At 33.5% G+C, this 20,207-nt stretch overlaps 1 protein-coding gene across 1 annotated transcript; it reads right to left on the bottom strand.

Annotated features, from left to right (window-relative positions):
* Positions 1–6,175: 6,175 nt before the first annotated feature.
* On the bottom strand, positions 6,176–13,559 carry LOC109169977 (serine/threonine-protein kinase CTR1-like). Its single transcript, XM_019318883.1, has 16 exons — positions 13,294–13,559; positions 12,026–13,173; positions 11,521–11,822; positions 11,294–11,438; positions 11,051–11,166; positions 10,672–10,880; positions 9,811–10,224; positions 9,642–9,682; positions 8,741–8,809; positions 8,197–8,297; positions 8,021–8,105; positions 7,842–7,940; positions 7,684–7,752; positions 6,953–7,084; positions 6,775–6,869; positions 6,176–6,576 (listed from the first exon to the last, which is right to left on the bottom strand). Exons 2-16 carry the CDS (start codon positions 13,028–13,030, stop codon positions 6,480–6,482), a joined length of 2,979 nt encoding a protein of 992 aa, XP_019174428.1. The 5' UTR covers positions 13,031–13,173; positions 13,294–13,559; the 3' UTR covers positions 6,176–6,479.
* Positions 13,560–20,207: the final 6,648 nt, after the last annotated feature.

The raw sequence follows: 20,207 nt of genomic DNA, 5'->3' as shown, positions 1-20,207 counted from the left end.
GAAATATTAGTCCTTTTTATTAAATAAATAGTGAAAAAACAAAAAATTAATTAAAAACTAACTATAACAAGTAAATAAAAGTCATAATAAGAAATAATTAAAAGAGTATGTCTAAAATCGAAATGTAGCAATACTACTATAATCGATGCTAAAAATGTGAAATGCTACAATAATTGAGTGTTAAAAATGAAATTTGGTCATTAAATTTAGAGCAAATTACACTTTTGGTCCTGTGACTATTGGGGGTGTGTTAATTTGAGTACATGATTTTTAAAATTAACAATTTAGTCCTTTAACTATCATTTTTTTAGCAGATTTGGTCCTCCAGACCAAATTGCCGGTGGAATTTGGCCGGAAAGACATTCGAATTTTTAAATCAAATATTAGTGGGGGTAATTCGGTCTTTTTAATTGTAAAAAAAATAGCGTTTGATTTAAAAATTCGAACGTCTTTCCGGCCAAATTCCACCGGCAATTTGGTTTGGAGGACCAAATCTGCTAAAAAAATGATAGTTAAAGGACTAAATTGTTAGTTTTAAAAGTCACGTACTCAAATTAACACACTCCCAATAGTCACAGGACCAAAAATGTAATTTGCTCTTAAATTTAATAAGCCAAACTACTCTGTTGGCATATAAGTTCGAAATGTGATAGAGGAAGTATGCTTCATTTCATTTCATTTAATTTAGGGAAAATGACACTTTTTCTCCCTGTGTTATATACTTATAGCACTTTTTTCCCCTATATTATTTAAGTGGCAATTTTTCCCCCTGATATATTATATGGACATATTTACCCTTAAAATAAATATTTCCTTTATTTTACTTCTCCAACAAATTATAACCACAATTTTGAAAAAATAAAATACATTAATTGTTGAATTTAGAATACTTTAAAAATAAAAAAATAAAATTTTAAAATAAAGTTTGAACCAACCGTTCAAATTGGATCTGAAATTGTGAAACAACGATTCAAAATAAAAATCAAATCGCGATTATATATACTTATATGTGAGAGTCAATATAAATGCGAAAAAAATATACACTATTTGCAAATATTATAATTCTAATTTTAAGCTATTGCTAGTAGTTGTTCCGATTTGAACCTCTGGTTCACGACTCAGAATCTATTTTTTTCCACTTCACAATTTTAATAAACGGAAACCCAAATATTGGGTTACGTTATGAATCATAACCGGATTTTTTTTATTTGATTGCTATAGTGTTCAGTTCAGTTCGAATCGAACCGTGGCCATCCCTATGTATAAATAATAATTTGTTGAACAAGAGAAATAAATAAAATATTTATTTTAAGGGTAAAAATGTCTATTTAATATTATCAGGGGGAAAAACCGCCACTTTTATAATAATTGAGGGGGCAAATGTGGATGCATGAATAACTCAGGGAAAAAAAATGCTATAAGCATATAACATAGGGGGGAAAAGTGTCATTTTTCCTTTAATTTAATAATAATAATTCATCCGTATAAATGTATAATGACTACAGAATAACAGAATGTAAGGTGCAAATTTTTTTAAAAAAAAAAAAAAAAAAAAAAAAAAAAAAGGTTATAAATCACGCTAACAGTAAAGCCAACATGAACTGGAGTTTGAGGCGTGGAATTGGGTGAGAGTTGAGAATGCCAAAGTCATCTTCCATACATTCATATCTTCTTGTTGCTTGCAAGGTATCATATGAGCATTCATTTGAGCTGAAGAAACCCTCTTCAACAATTGCAAGCATCACTGCGGCAATGCAGCAACACCATAACAACAACTTGGCAACAATGGCGGCGTCCATACTCGATCTCTCAACACTCCTCACTTTTACATTCAAAATATATAATTCGATTTTCTATTGTTTGTGATTTTGCGATTCAAATAATCAGTGAATTGAAAAAAAAAAAAAGTGTTTGAACTCAGAGGAGTAGATTCACTGATCAATCAGTGCTCCGCACTGCAATTCTGATCCACATTCCCCCCACCTATTTATACTCTAGTTTAGTAAAGGGTAGAATGACGAATGAAGCCCTGCCCAAGTACCAACCGTTTGACATTAATACATATTTTAATTAATTTAGAAGTTTTTTATTTTAATTTACGAGAAAACTCGCCACCGCCACATATGTATTATGGATGGAGCTCACATTGTGACTCTAACTAGTAAAGAATCATATCGAAGTTAATCAGCTTAGATTATTTATAGTTGAGTTGCTCAAACTGAGAAGTCCAATAAAATTGTTTCTACTGAAAAATAAATTTAAAATCTTATAATTATCACCTATTTGAACGGGGTACACCTATTAATTTAGAATTGTTCATCCATGATCCATAGACGCCGCATTTGTGCATGCGTTTGTGCATGACTTTAGGAGCACTAGGTCAATTAGTCAAGTCTGGAGGACTTGGGAATTGGGGTAGAATATGAAGTCTAGCTTAACTATAATCACGCTACAACTTTTTAAGGTTAGCAATTTTAGGTTTCAAAATTATTATTTTTAATTTAAATAAAATTTAAAATATAGTTCTAGATAAAAAATATTAAACAATTAATATTTATACTTTAGTTTTGAAAAATTATAAAAATACACATTTATATCTCTTATTTCTATATACTCCGTACTTTTTATTTTTATATACTTTATTATACCTTATGGTATAATGGCATCGCTGTTATTTTTCGTAAGAGAGATTCTACCACTATACCGGAATCAGGTTGACATATAGTACAAATGATGAATTCCATGCTCAAATAATTTCTTGTAAACAATCAAATTTTTAATAAAATAACAATCATGCTCAAATTTCCAATCAAATTCACCTTGTGCTCAGATGGCACCCAGGTTGGATTCCCATATGGGAGATTGTCTCAGTGGAGTCGTTATTGGTTCTTTGTGCTTCAGTAGGTTCAGAAAGTATTAGTAGATTAATACGACCACACTATAGATAAAGCTTATCTTTGCTAAGAACAATACAAAACACCTACCAATCCAGAATGTGCCATGTGCCATTTCCTCTTGAGAATAAGGGGAGCAATGACAACCCAGAACTCCACAGCATATGAAATAGTAATAATAGAGAAGAAAACCAAAGCCTCTCTTTCCCTTGATGTTCTTGAGCAACACTCTAAAATGCGCAGGCATTTTGTAATGGTCACATTACCTTCATATTGGGATATTGTGAAGGCGTCAAAACTTATTCCAATAGGATTCTGCAATGAAGATTATTGAAAGCCACACTGAAAGTTGCAAAACAGATCAAGATGTACAATTATACAAATGCTTGGTGGGTGCTTCCAAGTTCCAACTAGCTGGTTATGAGAGAGATCTTAACAAAAATGCAAAATATGTACAATGCTAAAACTCTAAAAGTACAAACAAAGATCATTCACCTCAGTACATTCGTGTGAATGATATTTGTTACCTTCTGGAATGACCCAACTGCCTATATGCTTGATAAATAGAGAATACAAATCATTGAAATGAGATAATGAATTCGCATTTAGATCCCATATTCCAAGTTCAAGTTGCCTTGTAATGTAAAAACCAAGAACCTGACAACAAATTTGACACTAAGCACAGAAGATACCAGCCTACGCACAACAATTTCCATCTAGCCATTCATTCAAAGTTGCAGAACCAATTGGAATTTAAGAGCCTTCTTCTACTCGTCCGAATGTCCAAAAGTCAGATAATCATATAAACGGAAGCATAGTTATAACCAGAATAGACGGGGAAAACAGGAATGCATAACAGTTAAAACCAGGCTTCATACTGAAATTGGAGCACCGCATTAATTAAGATTTTGATTTACATGCTTCCATTACCATCACCATTGTCACCAACATCTCAAATGGAGCAATAACCATCACCATTGTCATCCCCCTATCTCAAATGGTGGAATCACCATAAGTCCATAACCATTATCATCCTCCTATCTCTAATGTTGCAAAAGGTCAATGCAGGCAATACTCCATAAGATGTTAATCATTAAGAACCAATTTAGAAGCTTCCATATTTGAAACATCCACATACACGAAAAATCAAGCTTATGAATATATTACAGATTAAGGAATTTAGGACGTGAACAAGAATTTGATTAAGGAATACAGGGATTACTTTTACAAATAGTAGTCTTTTGCAAGTATCAAACAGCATTATTGTTGAATTTCATCTAGAGTGAAATCCAATTAGCATTAGAAGGTACAAGCACAGGTTGTATAAAAAGTTATCCCTGAGGATGGGAGAAAAAGGAAAGGAAAGGAAAGGAAAGGAGATGATACATTTTGGCAATGACTAAGAAGTCAAACGAGCAAGAGCATCCTGGGCGGCGGAGTAGTCTGGCTGGATTTTAAGAGCGTCTTCGTAAGACTTTCGGGCCTCCTCGCTCAGCTCTTTCTTTTCATAGCACTCTCCTAACAGACAAAGCCCCTTGACATTATCGCCCTTCAACCGCACCGACTCGATCAGATCCTCAACGGCCGAGTCAATTTGCTCGCCCTTACTCACCGCGAGCTTCAATTCCGCCCGTTTGTGCAGCGCTTCCGCCCTCTCGGGGAGGCTGAGCGACTTCGCCGCCAGCGGCGACAGCGCGACGTTCATCGCGTCGAGAGCTGAGGTCTTGAACCCCTGCACCTCCAGAGCCATAGCCTTGAGCAAATGAAGAGCGGCGTCCTTGGCGTCGATGCCGATGGCTTTCTCGGCTTCTTCTTCGGCTGACTTGGCCAGCGTCATCCTCATCGACGACGACAGGTCCTTGGCCGTCCTGGCTTGAGCCAGACGCTGCGCGCCTAGGACGAAGTGGCGCCTGGCTTGGATAGTACGGGCTTGTCTCCGCATCTGCAGCTTAGAGTAGAGATTCTGGGGGATGTTATGCATAAACAGGTACGTGAAGATGGAAATCAAAATCAGAACAGCCTGTAGAAGAAGATCGGTCCACATCTTGCTTATACTTTGATTACTTTCTCTCAATTTTTCAGTAGAAATGAATGAACTTGCTAATTCCGATCGCGGTTCGCGGAGGCCATATATTGCCTTAAAACAGTCAGAAAAGTCAACTTATATTTGCTGGTAGCTGTTTTATCTTGACCGCTTTACAACCCTAATCAACAACGGAATATTGGCTTGGGGAAATTGCTACATGCACCGTAAAGTGAGGGTTATGATTATGTCAACATATGTTCTATACATAACAATAATACTGTTACTCCCTTGTCACCTAAAATAATAATAATAATAAACAGTCCTATTTTATTGGCTTGGGAAAGTGCTAAACTTTTTTATATATTTATGTCATTGTTATGTCAACATATAAATTATACTCCGTAGTATACAAGATAATTCTATTTTTTTTTCTTACATTTTTTATTCAAAAAATAAATCACAATATTCATTTCTTTCATTTTCTTTCTTTCTTGAAGAAGTGTCAAATAGGCTCATATACTATTATCAAGTGCTCAATTTCCACCATGAAGTAAATTAAAGACTAATTAACCACACTTACGACTTACCTACTAAATTTGTTCAATTAACTTTTCTTACCGGTAATTATTTTTTTTTTGCAGGTTAACCAATTCAATTATTAAAAAAATAATTTAAAAATTATTTATATATAAAAAAAAAGAATACAGCCATGGGCTGTCCTCGCCGGACAGCCACAGCTGTCTTTAAAATGGCAGCCACCGCCGGTGACTGTATTTTTTTTTTTTAATTTATTTATTTTCATAATTAAATAGGTACCATGTTATTAACCTGTAAAAAAAATTAATTGGACAAATTTAACTCATAGATGAATTTATTTGACACTTAATTAGTTTGTGATGAAAATTGAACACTTTGCAATAGACCAGTAGTAAATGAGCCTATTTAACACTTGTGTCTTCTTTCTTCCAATTAAATCAAGTGCTTTTAATAATTTATGTGTTAAAAAAAAAAAAGCACAGAAAAGTGATTATGTACATCTAAAATTATATTTTTATAATGATCACATTAAATTTGTGCATCTATTGATGGAATTGTCAAATAGTTCAATGCATTTAATCTTACAAGCCAAACAGCTCATAAGATGACTTATAGGAATGTAAATCACTATAATTATTACATGACTGTGGAGTAATTAGGAAAGATAAACACCTTAGTTACTATTAACAGTGATAAATTACTAAAACGGCGTTTGAGATTTTGAACAGGGAAATTATCTTGCACTGTTTCATCGACTTGAAAGATAAATAAACATACATTTGGTATAAATCTCTAATTACACAGTTCAGATCAGGCTCCACAAAAATACGTTAAGACGCCTTTGCACTGTGTAATTGCAAGTTTCAGCTCTAACAGATGGTCAGATGCTGTGTTATCTCCAATAAGTTAGTTAAGAGAAATATTTATACTTGATTGATAGATCCCTCTAGGGTTCGCAGACTTCCTCAAAAACATAGTCTAATATGCTTCAAAGCATTAATTATATATTGTTGCAAATTTCCTTATGTTCCTCCCATCTGAATCAATTTCAGAGGAGACTTCAATAGCTTCTTTAATGTATCCACGATGCTACTGAAGGATGGGCGCTGGGCAGGGTCACTGCACAAAGGAACAACATAGTAAGGACACAAATGAAATTCATAGAACATAATCAGTAAGAAACCCCAAAATAAAAATTCATTGACAGTACAAGTAACAAAGTAGCTATATAAACAATCATCTTTAGAGTATGCATTGAAAGTATAAGAAAAATCCTGACAGAAATGGAAGTTTTTAGAACATGCATGTTTTACTTACTCATTCCAACAAGCTTCCATCAGGGATGCCAATACTGGAGAAATGTTCTGTGGGATGGAAAGCTTTCTGTTTTGGAAAGCAACAGCTCCAACCACCTGAAAGAACAGGAACAAATGTTAGGAGATGAGGCAGAAACAGCAGAGCAGGTGGGGCTTTATATATGTTAAATCCTATGAACCTGAGCAGGGCAAAGTCCACTCCAAGGCTGTTGCATGGTAACAAGCTCCCATAAAATCACACCAAAACTGTACACATCAGACTTCTCATTTGAGGGTTCCCCGCGAAGGAATTCAGGGGCCATCCACTCAGGCTGAAATGAAAACAAGAGTTAGATGCTGATTGACTGCAAGAGTTGAACCCAAATTCGAGATGTTCTACTGAGACCCATTGTAGATGCATCAACATGTTGGAAATCATGAGCAAGCAGATGAAAATAAAAAAAGCACCAGCGTAATTTAAAAGCAACAAACAATACTTCAAAATAAATGATGCTTAGAGTGAGAATATTATTAATCCAAACCTAGAAACAAACACTAGCAAAACCAACGACTATGCAGCTAAGTTGACATTTATCAAGCACAATCACTATCAGCAACTAAGTACTACAAGAGGTTTTGGGGGAAAAGAAAGAGAAGCAAGCAACAGGCTTTCATGCCATGGGTCAATGGAAAAAAGGTTTAAACTTAGCATTCATTGCATTCAACATGGCCCAAATAATTTGTGATGATAAGCTTCAAATATAATAAATGGACCAATGTGACACACAGGATTAAAAACAAAAAACCTTCATATCTACATAAAGTACAAGAACCCTCCAAATAAAATTTAATATGCTCATGCTTATCTTTTTTCTAAATGTAGCTATATTGGAGAAAAATAGCCAATATTTAGGTGCAAGAATGGACTTACTGTTCCAGCAACAGATTTGGATGATATGAATGTGTTTGCTTTAAACCTTGACAGACCAAAATCGCAAACCTGGGGATATTGAACCAAGTAATGTTATAGGTATAAGTTATAACAGAAAACAATCTCATAATTCAGTAGAGTAGATTGCATTCTTTTACCTTCACAGTCCAATTCCTGTCCACTAATAAATTAGGAGATTTAAGATCCCAGTGAACAACAGGCGGACTAAGACAATGAAGATAGTTGATACCCTTGGCCTGCATATATATATATAAAAAAACATTATAGCTCAAATTACTAGCAGTCACAAGAAAGAATATTTGAAGTTGGCACAAACCACATCCAAAGCCATGCGTAACCGCCTCCTCTGATCCAATATTTCTCCTGCAGCTGGCCGGTGTATCAGGCGGTATAGGCTTCCTCTGTTCCAAAAGAAGGCAAAACAATGTTCAACAAAAATGGTAGTTTTCAGAATGCTTTTGGGAGTTAATACAGAGGAAAAGAACCAAATACCTAGGTAGATATTCTGTCACTATAGATAGATGTGGACGTTTAGTGACTGCACCCATGAAGAGAACAACATTTGGATGGCGGACACGTTTCATAATTGCAACCTTCAAAAGAGAAAGCTTGTTAAATGAATGTTCAAAACCCAATACTTGGTTCAAAAACTCACTACACTGAACACATATACAAAGATGAAATTGGCACATGTTTGTGTTCCACCTGATATAATGCACTTCTCCCATTAAGCATATATGCAATGAAGGAATCAAAACTGCAACATCTAGACAGGTATTAGATGCACTGCCTATACAAATTACAAACATGAAATCCACTTTCCAATAGTACTACTAAGGTAAAGCTTCAGCTACATAGAATCTTATATTTCTTAATGACTCCCTCCTCTTTTCCATTACCATATAGAAAGGAACAATTCTTTAATGACTTTAAGAAACATAAAATGCATGGATGCTAGAAAAAACATTAGGCTTGCCAAAGAAATGCAAAGAAATTAATGATTTTGATCATCAGCTCAACCAATGAAGGTACATACCTCCCTTAGAAACTCCCTCAACTGGTCATCATGAAAATCTTGGAGACTTAGCACCTTGACTGCAACGTCCTGCAATGGTTTATTTCTTTTAGTTTACGATAATATATGGAGCCTTGAAAACATATGCCATGATAATAATCCCTAAATAGAATGTTCAATCCAATAAATCTATGCAAAATCGACATCCTAAACTTGACACTAGCTTTCTTTTAAGTTTGTCAACAACATATAGTTTATATTCACATACTTCTGGAAGCCCAACCATTGCTATTGCTTCCCGGAAATCAGAAATCGATCCCAATTCTCCCCAACTTGTGAAGAAATTAAGTTCGTTTCTGATTAAAATACTTCTAAACCACACAAATATTTTAAAATTATTATTAAAATTTTGAGGTCATTACAAAAATATACTGTTGTCATTGTAATTTGGATGAGAGAGCATCAACATGTGGTATGTATAGTTACAGAAAATTACATTTTGACTTTCGTACTTTAACAGCTTAAATTTGTGCTGAAATGAAAAATGATTATTATATGTAATAAAATAATTACTAGCTGAGGTCATCAGCATTGTCTAAGCTCATTACTTCAATCAACCACAAATAATTTCTTCTTTCTGAATGACCTCCTCCTCAATAGTACATTGTTAAAATGATTTAGCCATCCCGTTTATTTTCTGCAGATGCCCACTGAACCATTTGCTAGATGAAGTTGGCTCAGATAGCTCAGCACCAATTATAATGCTCAAACTCAATATATCATTGGTTAAATTTTTTTGATACCCTCATATGTTCCTATTTCAAAAGGAGCAAAGTGTTTCCTACGTACCAAGGTGGGATTTAACTGAATCCTCAAGTAAAATCATTTACTACAACAGAAGATTTAAGTGTATATTACTAACCGATCCATTCCATTCCGCTCGATGTACTGTCCCAAATGAACCTGCATAATAGAATTACAGCAAGTGTTGATATGAGGAAACTACAATCTGATAACATTGACAAGACAATTTATGTAACTTAATACAAAAATCTCAAGAATAAAATGAAGTAGAAAGAAGGAAACTGTACCAGCACCAACACGCTCCTTAATATGTAATTCATCCCATGAGATCTCGAGCCAATCCATTGCAAGAGAAGGTTCAAGATTCAAGTATTTTGGAATGGTTGCATCAGGATGTTTCTCCTTATTCTCAAGGCTACTCTCAACCTCTAATACATCTGATTTACCAGTAAAAGAAGTTACTTTAGGAGGCCTACTAGAACATATAGGTGGTCTAGATAGAACATTCTCCTTTCTGTAAGTCTGTAGTAGAACAATTTTATTATCTTCTCCAGGTTTATTACATTCATTTCTCATAATTCCACCAGCGGTAGTGTTAACTTCTTTAGGTGATTCAATTTCAGACGGTTGATTTGGACTGCACCAGTCATTCTTGGGCTTTTCTACAAGGACAATGTCATGAACTTGATGATTTTCTTCTTCTGTTCATGCAAGGATGAAGAACGTAATGAGTTTCTCCAGTGATAGCAGTGTATATGAAAAGAAATAGAAGGAATTTCCAAAGTACTATCCGCACCCTTAATAAAATTTGTTCAGCTTTGAAAAGCAACATAGAAATTTCTAATCTGTAGCCAGCAAACATTTAACCCTTCAGTAGTTCATGTAGCAGACATAAACAGAAACATCCTTTGTATGGCAAGGTACTGAATATACTGGAACTACAAATTTCTATTGAGATGATAGTATGAAAAAAACTACTGTTTAATCCAACACAGTGGGACTCATTTAACTTCTACTCCCAAGGAAATTGCATCTATTCATTCAACCTTTACAATATTATTTATTGAGTCACATTCACAACAAGTTGTTCATCACATAATCATGCAGAACTTGGTAGCAAAGTTCAAGGTTTGAAAACTACAGAATACCTGGATAGGTAACAATTTCCGGAGAAGGAAGTCCACAATTTGAATTCAGTAGTTGAGAACTTATATCATCATCCAAGTAAGGTAGCTGAAATTCCTTCAGATGAGCAATTTGAAAGGGCGAAGGCACAAATGAAAGAACACTTCCATTGACAGATGAATCTGGGCCATGGACATTTCCTGGTTCCCCAACTAGATCAACTACAAATTCCCTGCTAAGACAAAGTAGAAACTAGTTGCAATAACTATTCCAGCCATGAAGAAAGAATGAAATCCACAGGAAACAGACGACAAGAAGCTACTTTTTTGCTCCTCAATGCTTCCTCTGTCACCCTAAATCTAGTTAGTTTGACAACTTTGGAGATCAGGAAAATTAGTTTACCTAGAAAATTTTTTGTCATCCTCAATTTTTATGAGACATGAAGATCGATGATCTTCAACACAATACTTGCAACCTCTAGCTATCCTGCAAGGCAAACCCACATAATCCGCCAATTTCTGTAGAGAAGAATCAAGAATAATCACTTAGATACCAATACAGAGAGTAATAGGTGCAAGAGATTGAAAATGTCCAACAAATCATTGGCATTTTCTCAACAAGTAAAAGGTAGGCCTCAAGAATCACCTTGAATAAAATAGCCCTATGCCTGCAAAGCCCTGTTGATAAGTTGCCAATTGGGAGCACGATGCATTTCTGAAGATCCTTAAGTCTCTTGCTGACAATTTTCCAGCGCATGTAAAGATCACCTTGCTCCACGGGAAAAGATCCCCTTAAATTCAACAAACTTAACAGTCTCATAAAGAAGCAAACGGAGGCTCAACAAGCATGCCAATGAAAAAACATACACTCACCCCATATGGACAGCCACGAGTTTTCCAAGCTTCTCTGCTAATACTAGTGTATTTTCTGCGGCAAAAAATATTTCTTGAGCTTTATCCTCTAGTTCCCTGAGCTTTGAGTCCCCACGCCGATCAATGAGGACCACTTCCATCGGTGTGTCACTGGGTTCAACACCTTTAAGTGCCATGAGCGATGGTAATCTACTACTACCTTCCTCCAAGTTATTGCACATCACCCACAAATATGGATTCATTCCCAGGATGTTATAAAATCCATCTGATATCTTGTCAGCATAAGACAAGCAGCCGCTTACCTGAAAATTCAACAAGGCATTTGACTGTCACACATTTAATCTTTGAGATGTGCCAATAACAATTCACAAACCTTCATAATGACCTTGGATTTGAACCACAGCTTAAGATGTAACCACTTCGAATAAATGAAATATACAGTTCTATATTTGAAGTGGCAGACCGATATTAGTACTTCATAACGAAGTACTCTGCCTGTACTTACCCAGAGGCGGAACGAAACAGTCTCAGGATCGGAAGATCCTGCAAGACCCTTAACACTTATGAATTCTCGTAGAAGCAGAGGCTCATCACCAGCAAGAGTTGCTTGCTCCACAATCCTTTTTGCAAGCGTGAGCTGCAAGTAATAGCTCTCCTTCGACCTCGGTACCAGTTCATCCCTCTCTTCTGGACTGGTTTCCTTAGCGGCATCCTCTACTTCTGCCTCTGTGATGGTCGAGGTATTTGAATCCTTGACTCCGGTACTCGGCCAGTTCCCATCCAATGTTATCCCCGAAAACAAACTCGCAGCATAGCTAGTGCTCCCCGCACTTGAAAGCCGCTGCAACGATGCTTGCCTCTCAATACCAAGCACCTTTTCCTTCCACAGTACACTACTATGATTGCTACCTGTACTCGGTAGCCTCTGCAATGGCACCTGCCTCTCGAAACCTGGTCCCTTCTCTTTCCTTGACACCCCACTGTAGTTGCTGCCACTACTGGATAGCCGCTGTAACGACGCGTTGTGGTTTTTCGGCCTAATTGATGGTTTCTGTTCCTGTGGAGAGTGGTCAGAGTCGACCACTTTTGGTACCGCCTCCGGCGGAGTCGGAAGCAAGAGAAGGCTGTATTCATCACATTCCTCCTCCTCCTCACCGCCATCTTCTTCTCCCACTTTGGTCTTCACGTGATGATTCTGATGTGGTGATTTTTCTTTTTCCTTCTTCTCCGCCAACCAATTCACGAAAGCGGCCAATTGCTTCCCGTGAATTTTGTCTCCTCCCGTGATGCGATCAGATACATTGGAATATGGCAAATCTTCGGAATCTTCATCCTCTAGCTTAGTGAGCTGTTTGAATGCGACCTCGCTGCCCTCCTTGGAAGACTTTCCTCCATTTTGATCAGCGCCGATCTTCTTCTCGTGATCTAGAAGAAACTTTGTCGACGATGCATCGTATCCGCCTCTGTCCGGAAATTGCCTCGGAAAGAAGTAAGTCGTTCTATGCGGCATTTTCACAAACCTCACGTGAACTCCCAAAAAAGTTCACCCGCACGCTTCTCTCTCCCTTTCCTTCCCTCTTCTCTCTCTATCCTCAACTACCAGCAAGCTCCCAAGATGGCGACAGCTCCGGACCCCAACCGCCGTCACAATATCTGCAAAATTTCCCGACTCAAGTTAACGGCAACGTAAATTAACAATACATTCAAGTATTCAACTTCAACTCATCAATGATCATAAGGAAACGGAAACTGATACAGCATATGAAGTAATACTTGAGAAAACACGGACGCTGGCCTTCAACCTTGATCCTTCATCCTTTGCATATAAGCACAGTATATATAACTATATAGAACAGTACAGAAAATCAAACACAAAGTTCAATGAACTGAAACTTTGACAACTCTTTAGATCGGAGAAGGAGATGAAACTCAGCAGAGCTGTTTTGGAGATACAAGCGGTGAAGGTGTTAGCTAGGGAGACACGGCGGTGAACAGAGAGATACAGATAACCGTGATTTTTTTAAGTATATAATATGAAGAGAGATGAAGAGAGATAAAAGGGGATGGAGACGGTGATGAGGAAGAAGAGAAGGGAGGGAGAAACAAATGACAGATTTTAGCTGAGTTATTTTAAGAGCGAGTAGCAGAATGGTTGGGGAACGTCTAACCGAAGAAATGAAAAGCAGTGGGAAAATTGAAAAAATAAGCGCCAGGTGCTAACGTACGCGGCCTGGGTAAATGCCCACCGTTTCCTCACAGTAGCGCACGTCAGGTTTAACCATGCTATACTTTTGACGCGTGGGCTGTGACATGTTTCCACGGCGCATGTTTAGGATATGGGTAAAGATAGAAAAGTGAATCTCTTGGTATAAAATTGCGAGTCGGATCACATTTCATCTACTTAATTAATTTTTTAATATTTCTAATAGTGAGTTCAGTTTACATTTTAAGTTGTAAATTATAAATATTATAGTGTTATATTTAATATAAATATACAAATGTAGTTAATTTGTATTAATATTGTGAATTTTAATGTTAATTGTACTTAGTATAATAAAGTATTCTATACAATGCGTTATCAGTCTCGTTTGAACCATATAAAATTTCTTATAATTTAATATAGTCTATATATGTATGATTTCAACATTAAAATAACAAATAGCCATACACATATTAGTCTAGTAATTAAAAAATTGTGTAAAACTCTTCCCCAAAACTATTGCCCAATTGGATTAAGGGACGCATTGGGACCTGCAATTGGGTTTTTGTTTTCCTAGCTTTTGACTATTGACCTTGTGATCACCTTGCCCAATTTGGTAGGTTGGATGGATGCATATTGCATAGTTTATTCATACCTTTAAAAAATGTTATTTGCATTAAACTTTTATCAAACATCTTATTTAATGATATAGCATATTGTATATGTCATAGTTATTTTATACTAACAATTGTTTATGAATTAATTGATTTTATCTTGAATGAATTATATCAAATGATAAAAAATTTTATATTGTTGTTTCTGTAATGTATTATATTTCACCACCAGTTTTCCCATTTTATTTACAAACTAAATAATTGTTAAAGTACTTGAGATTACAAGTTTGCATATTCAATATTCATTGTTTGATAAAATTATATTTATGTCTTTCATATCATTGAATAAAATACATAATAAAATTTCATTGAAAATACAAGCTGTTATATATATATATATATATATATATATATATATATATATAGGCTCAGGTAAAACATGGGAATAAATCTAAGCTGTTATATGTTCAGATTAACGGCTCTAAAACTATTAGGCTTCTAATCTACTGTCTTTGCATTGTGTTCAAATCTTTGAAGGCTCAACAACGTGCACCGGAAGGCACAACAACGTGTTCCTGTTCAAGTGAAACAAGTTTCTCGTAAAAAGCGCGAAATAATCTCATTCGACCATATATGATGATCAAGGACTACAAATTAAGAAAAAACTGCATTGTTAAGTGTTATGATGCATTTGGAATCGTTTGATAGTATAAGAGAGGATAATTGACAGTGCATTCATAATCTATAATAGTGCACTTAAGTGTATATGCACTATTAGTTATAGTTATGCACTATCAAATATTTCTCAATGCAATGCAATGATTACAAAAATGTCACATGATTTTTTTCTCTATTGTTTGTTTATGAGTGTTACTCAATCCATGTGAACAAATAAGATTAATCTACACATTTTACAAGGACTTTATTCTTATATGATCTCAGTCGTCCATTATAATTTATTAATAATTAAATATTTTATTTTAAAAAAATGTTAATTTTATAATTATTAAAGATTTAAAAAACGATTCATTTTATAATTATTATAAACTTGAAATTTTAGTAATAGTAAGATTCTAATATTTGATCTTTTAATATTGAGGATGTGAATATAGACTTTTTACATGAAAATGTTTTCACTTTTTTTACAATAATAAAATTGTATTTTTCTCTTTCAACTTTTAACGAATACTTATATTTTTATATACCATATATATGTTATTGGTATTTATTATTTAAAAAGTAATAGTTCTTGGAAAGCTAAACTGCTGCATGTGGCTGAAATATTGGGAGCAGATTAATAATTTGAAGGATTGGTCTGTTGGTGAATGGAAGGGTTGCTTGCTGGCTTGCTGCGTGCTTCAGTTCCCAATTCGTTAGCTTATCAGTTATCACCAATCAAAATAATTCATTTTATGTATTATTTTCCGCTTACATCATGCAGTTAGTTAACACACTTCTGCTGGCTAGCTGGCTCATGGCTGCCCCCCTCCGGCCTCCCCTCTACTGTACAGTTCGTTTCCCTAATTTCATGTATAGTTTCAAAATTAAGGCTTATATATATGGGAGAGCGATAAAATTGAAGCAATTAAAATGGTAAAAATACAATTAAAACGACTCAATGGTTATAACTTATAACATGACGCTGGGTTGGAGAAAGAGAATTATGTAGGAAAGAAATTGTAATTTCAATGAATTATTGGGAATGAAGTAATAATTTAAATTTTAGTGTTTGGTTTAGAGGAATAGAATTATTGGGAATTTTAATTTCAATGTTTGGTATATATAGAGATTGAAAGGGAATAAATAACTTATTAGTTCATTCAAAGTAACTTTTGTTTTTTAGAGTATACGACGTTGAAGCAATTCATCATAATAATCGCTATTCTAAACACAAATATACGATAGATATATGTGCATAATAATAATAATAATCGATCAACTCAAATAAAAAAGGTCATGATACTTATTTTCAGAATTGAACTTGTAACTAATAAGGAGTGAGGTGAGGGGATCGGATGTATGAAATTAGCATGGTTGTGAACACTGGTGTACAACTATTTGAGGGCCTATATACTAGTTGGGACACATCATGTGATTTATCTTGTCCACCGGTCTAAAATATAAAGGGTGATGGACCATAAAATTTGGGTTTAAACTTTTTTTTTTTTGAGAAAAAAAATCAATATAAAAATAAAATTAATGGCATCTTACAAGCTAAGGTGTTTGGTTGGAGAGGGAGAATTACGTGGGAAAATAATTACAATTTCATGGGAGATTAATTATTGGGAATAAAGTGGGAATTTAAATTACAGTGTTTGGTTCACAGAAATAGAATTACTGGGAATTTCAATTCCAATATTTGGTATACATGGGAATTGAAAGGGAGTAAGTAATATAAAGTAAAAAATGTTCGTTGTTGTTGTTAGACATTAATTTTAAGTTAAAAAAGGGGATGGATAATTTTGACTCATCGCTATCTTTTTTCTTCCTAAAATCCGAGGAATTAAAATCATAAGAGGAATATGAGATTTTAATTCCATAAAAATGAGGAAATTACAATTCAATAGAATTGCAATTCCTTTCAACCAAACAAGAGAACTTTGCGGCCTTTGAAATTAAGTGGGAAGGGAATTTAAATTCCCTTCAACCAAACGCCAGTTAGTTGTTAATCTTTTTCTTTTGTATTTTTTGTAGCAATCATTATTCCATAATTAAGGCAGGTCAAATGAATTGTTGGTCCATACTTGAGATTTTGGATAAACTTTATCTATTTACGCAGTGAAAACCCCCCCTAAAGCTAGAGTGGAGACCGCGAATAAGATTAATTATTGTAATGACGCACAAATCAGGACTCGAGACGCCGATGCAACTAATTAATCACGCGCGATTTCCTATCAACATATCTAACTCGTCGACTTCATCCAATCAATTCAATGCATTGAACTTTCAAGAAACATATACTGATCATTTAACAATAGATTAAATTATTAATCTTTGTGGGCAACAATGGATAATTAATCTTTTTTTTTTTTTTTTTTTTTTTTTTTTTTTGTGGTCCACCCAATTTAGTATTCTTCTTCCTCCAAAGTTAGTATTCTATATTAGTTTATGACTATCCAACACTCCATCACAATAAAATATATATCACTATTATACTTACACTACATCACTACATGCATATTCATATACTGATGGATATAGAATCTTTTCATACTCGGTATCATCGAAAGTAAATGATAAAAGTATTGAGTTTATATTTCATACTACCCCGTACAAACTTAAAACTTTGAGACTAACAATTAATACAAAGAAATATGGTACGATGTTGATAAATACTTTAACATTTATGTATATATAGATAAAAACTTTCAAGTGTCGATTGACACATGTGCTTCGCTTTTACCTCATGTACAATTTAAAAATGAATGTAAAAAGTATTGAATTTGCATTCTTTACAATACAAATTTATCAATGATTGATTCTTTTAGTAAAAACATTGATGTCAATTTTAAAATTATTGTAAGCTTTATTTTTTGAAAGTAATTATTGTAAACGAATTTTTAAATTTACAATATTGATAAAATTAACGTTACAAATTTTTTTTATTTTTCACAACTATAACCCTTGATCTACTCAAGTTGATGAATTATATAACTTATCATTTTTACTTAAGAGTATGTTATTTTATATATATATATATATATATATATATAGTTAATTAATTAATTAAGTTGAATTTGGCACTTAAGTTGAAGGTCATTGGATTAGTCTCTTATTGAGTAATTGGTGGTCTGGTGGATTTTCAATTTTCAGTTTTTCATGATATAAATATTCGCACTTGCACGTGAATAAAGTGGGCTTTGCAGGTTGCAGCCCAACAAAGCAAAAGAATGGGCATTTATTATTATTACTTTTTATTTTATATAAAGAAATAAAATTGCTGTTTATGGGAAGATGGGTAAATCTCAATCACTGCTCTTTCTTTAAACAGAAACAGAAATATAATACTTTTTTTAAAGTAAACTAATCAAAATATCCATTATTTGCTTAAAGTGCAAGCCTATTGCTCATGCCACTGATATAAGCATATGCCCTACCAGCCTACATGGTTCTCTACTACCAAAAATTCAAAACATGGATAAATTATCCTGAAAGACGAACTGAGAAGGTGGAATTTGATTGTTGTATTATAAGATCATCATGAATTTATTTTTTGTTAATACATTTTTTATTGAGCTCATTATATATAGGCCCTGTTTGGTAAAATGACTGTTAGCTGATTGCTGTTATCTGTTAGCTGATTGTGTTAATTAGAGGGTATAAATAGTTGATAACATTAGCTGATTGTAGAAAAGTATTTAGTAAATTAGTTGTTAGCTGATAGCTGCTTGGTATAATTTCTTTTCTAAAAAAACTAATTGAAAAAGTTGCTTGGAGTAACTTTTTGAATTTTAGCCTTTTGGAGTTGCAAAAAGCTAATTAACCAAACATTTATATTGATAGTTTAACTAAATCAAACAATTAATAGTGGTAAAATAAGTCAAAATTAGCCTATAGACCATTTTTTTTACCAATCAGGGCCATATTCTTTTTAGTATGATTTACTTCTTATATGTAATTTTCATATTATTATACAGTAATATGATTTATCTAATACAAATCATTGAATAGTGATTATGAATTATTGAATTTCCCTAATCATTCAGAAAGAATTCGGTGTTGTACATTACATACATTTATTCTAGTATTTCTAAATAATAAGATGAGAGATATTAATTAATAAATTAAATATAAAATACAATATCTTAAAACACAATATCATAAAAGTCCATATAATTATTAGAAGGATATTTTTGGTTTCTCAATTATGTTTGATTAATAAATATAGCCCACCTCCTTTAATTTTTTTTTATTTTTTATTTTTTTAAACAAATTTTGTCATTTTATTATAAAATGAGTTGTAAAATCAGTTATTTGACTAACTTGAACGTTTAATGTCATTTGTAGTTGGAGTTTTATGAGAACAAATTTATAAGGAAAAATGCTAATTTTCATCTATAAATTATTTTAAAAAATAATAATTTGTCCCTTAGTTATATCGTCACCATTTTTCGTCTATCAATTATTTGCGAAATGACTATTTTTGACTCTCAATTATCTACAAAAATAATTTTTAAATCCCAACTATAATACAACTCAAGACAAAAAAGAGCCACTTCACAAACAATTGTAGAACCAAAAGTGATAACAAGTATAATTAAGTGACGAAAATTTGCATTATTAAAACAGTTTGATTGCTTAATTAATATTAAGCCAATAACTAAATACGGAGTATATATTTAAGTGTATCTAAGCCTTAGACTATAGATACTGTTGGAAATTGTCAAAAAGCACTACCCATCGTCTACAGCAATTAATGAGTATTGATTTGATTACTATAAAATAAAAATTAAAAAAAAAAAAATCATTTCCTTATTAATTGACTAAGTGCTACTTTACATCCCACCAAAGAAATATTTGTTTAAAATTTTCAATATCTAATTTTTTTAATGTCTCACCAATATAATACAATCCACTCAATATAAGCTATGTGCACTGATATCTAGCTTTTTAAACCAAAGCATATGTAAAGGTACAATCAAATAAACTAAAATATAATGAGATTAGACAATTACAAGGTTTTAAATTCGAATATATATATATATATATATATATATATATATATGATATTTATTTATTAATATTTTTTTATTTAATATGATAAGATATAGACAATTTAAACTAATTTATTTTTGTATAATTTTTGTTTATTAAGATCATAAAATAAGATTCACTCAGAACAAGTAACGATTCTGTATTTTCTTGAAAATCAA

This window comes from Ipomoea nil, unplaced genomic scaffold (assembly GCF_001879475.1).
Source record: "Ipomoea nil cultivar Tokyo-kokei standard unplaced genomic scaffold, Asagao_1.1 scaffold3321, whole genome shotgun sequence".
NCBI classification, from domain to species: Eukaryota; Viridiplantae; Streptophyta; class Magnoliopsida; order Solanales; family Convolvulaceae; genus Ipomoea; species Ipomoea nil.
Note: the sequence above shows the minus strand (reverse complement) of the source record. Positions and strands in the feature narration are given on the sequence as shown.

Excerpts from the sequence above, each read along its gene's own strand:
- LOC109169977 (XM_019318883.1), bottom strand. The coding sequence starts at position 13,030 with ATGCCGCATAGAACGACTTACTTCTTTCCGAGGCAATTTCCGGACAGA. Across the intron at positions 10,881-11,050 it reads GATGACAAAAAATTTTCTAG|GGAATTTGTAGTTGATCTAG; the intron begins GTAAACTAATTT and ends TTGTCTTAGCAG. Across the intron at positions 8,106-8,196 it reads GTGACAGAATATCTACCTAG|AGGAAGCCTATACCGCCTGA; the intron begins GTATTTGGTTCT and ends CTTTTGGAACAG.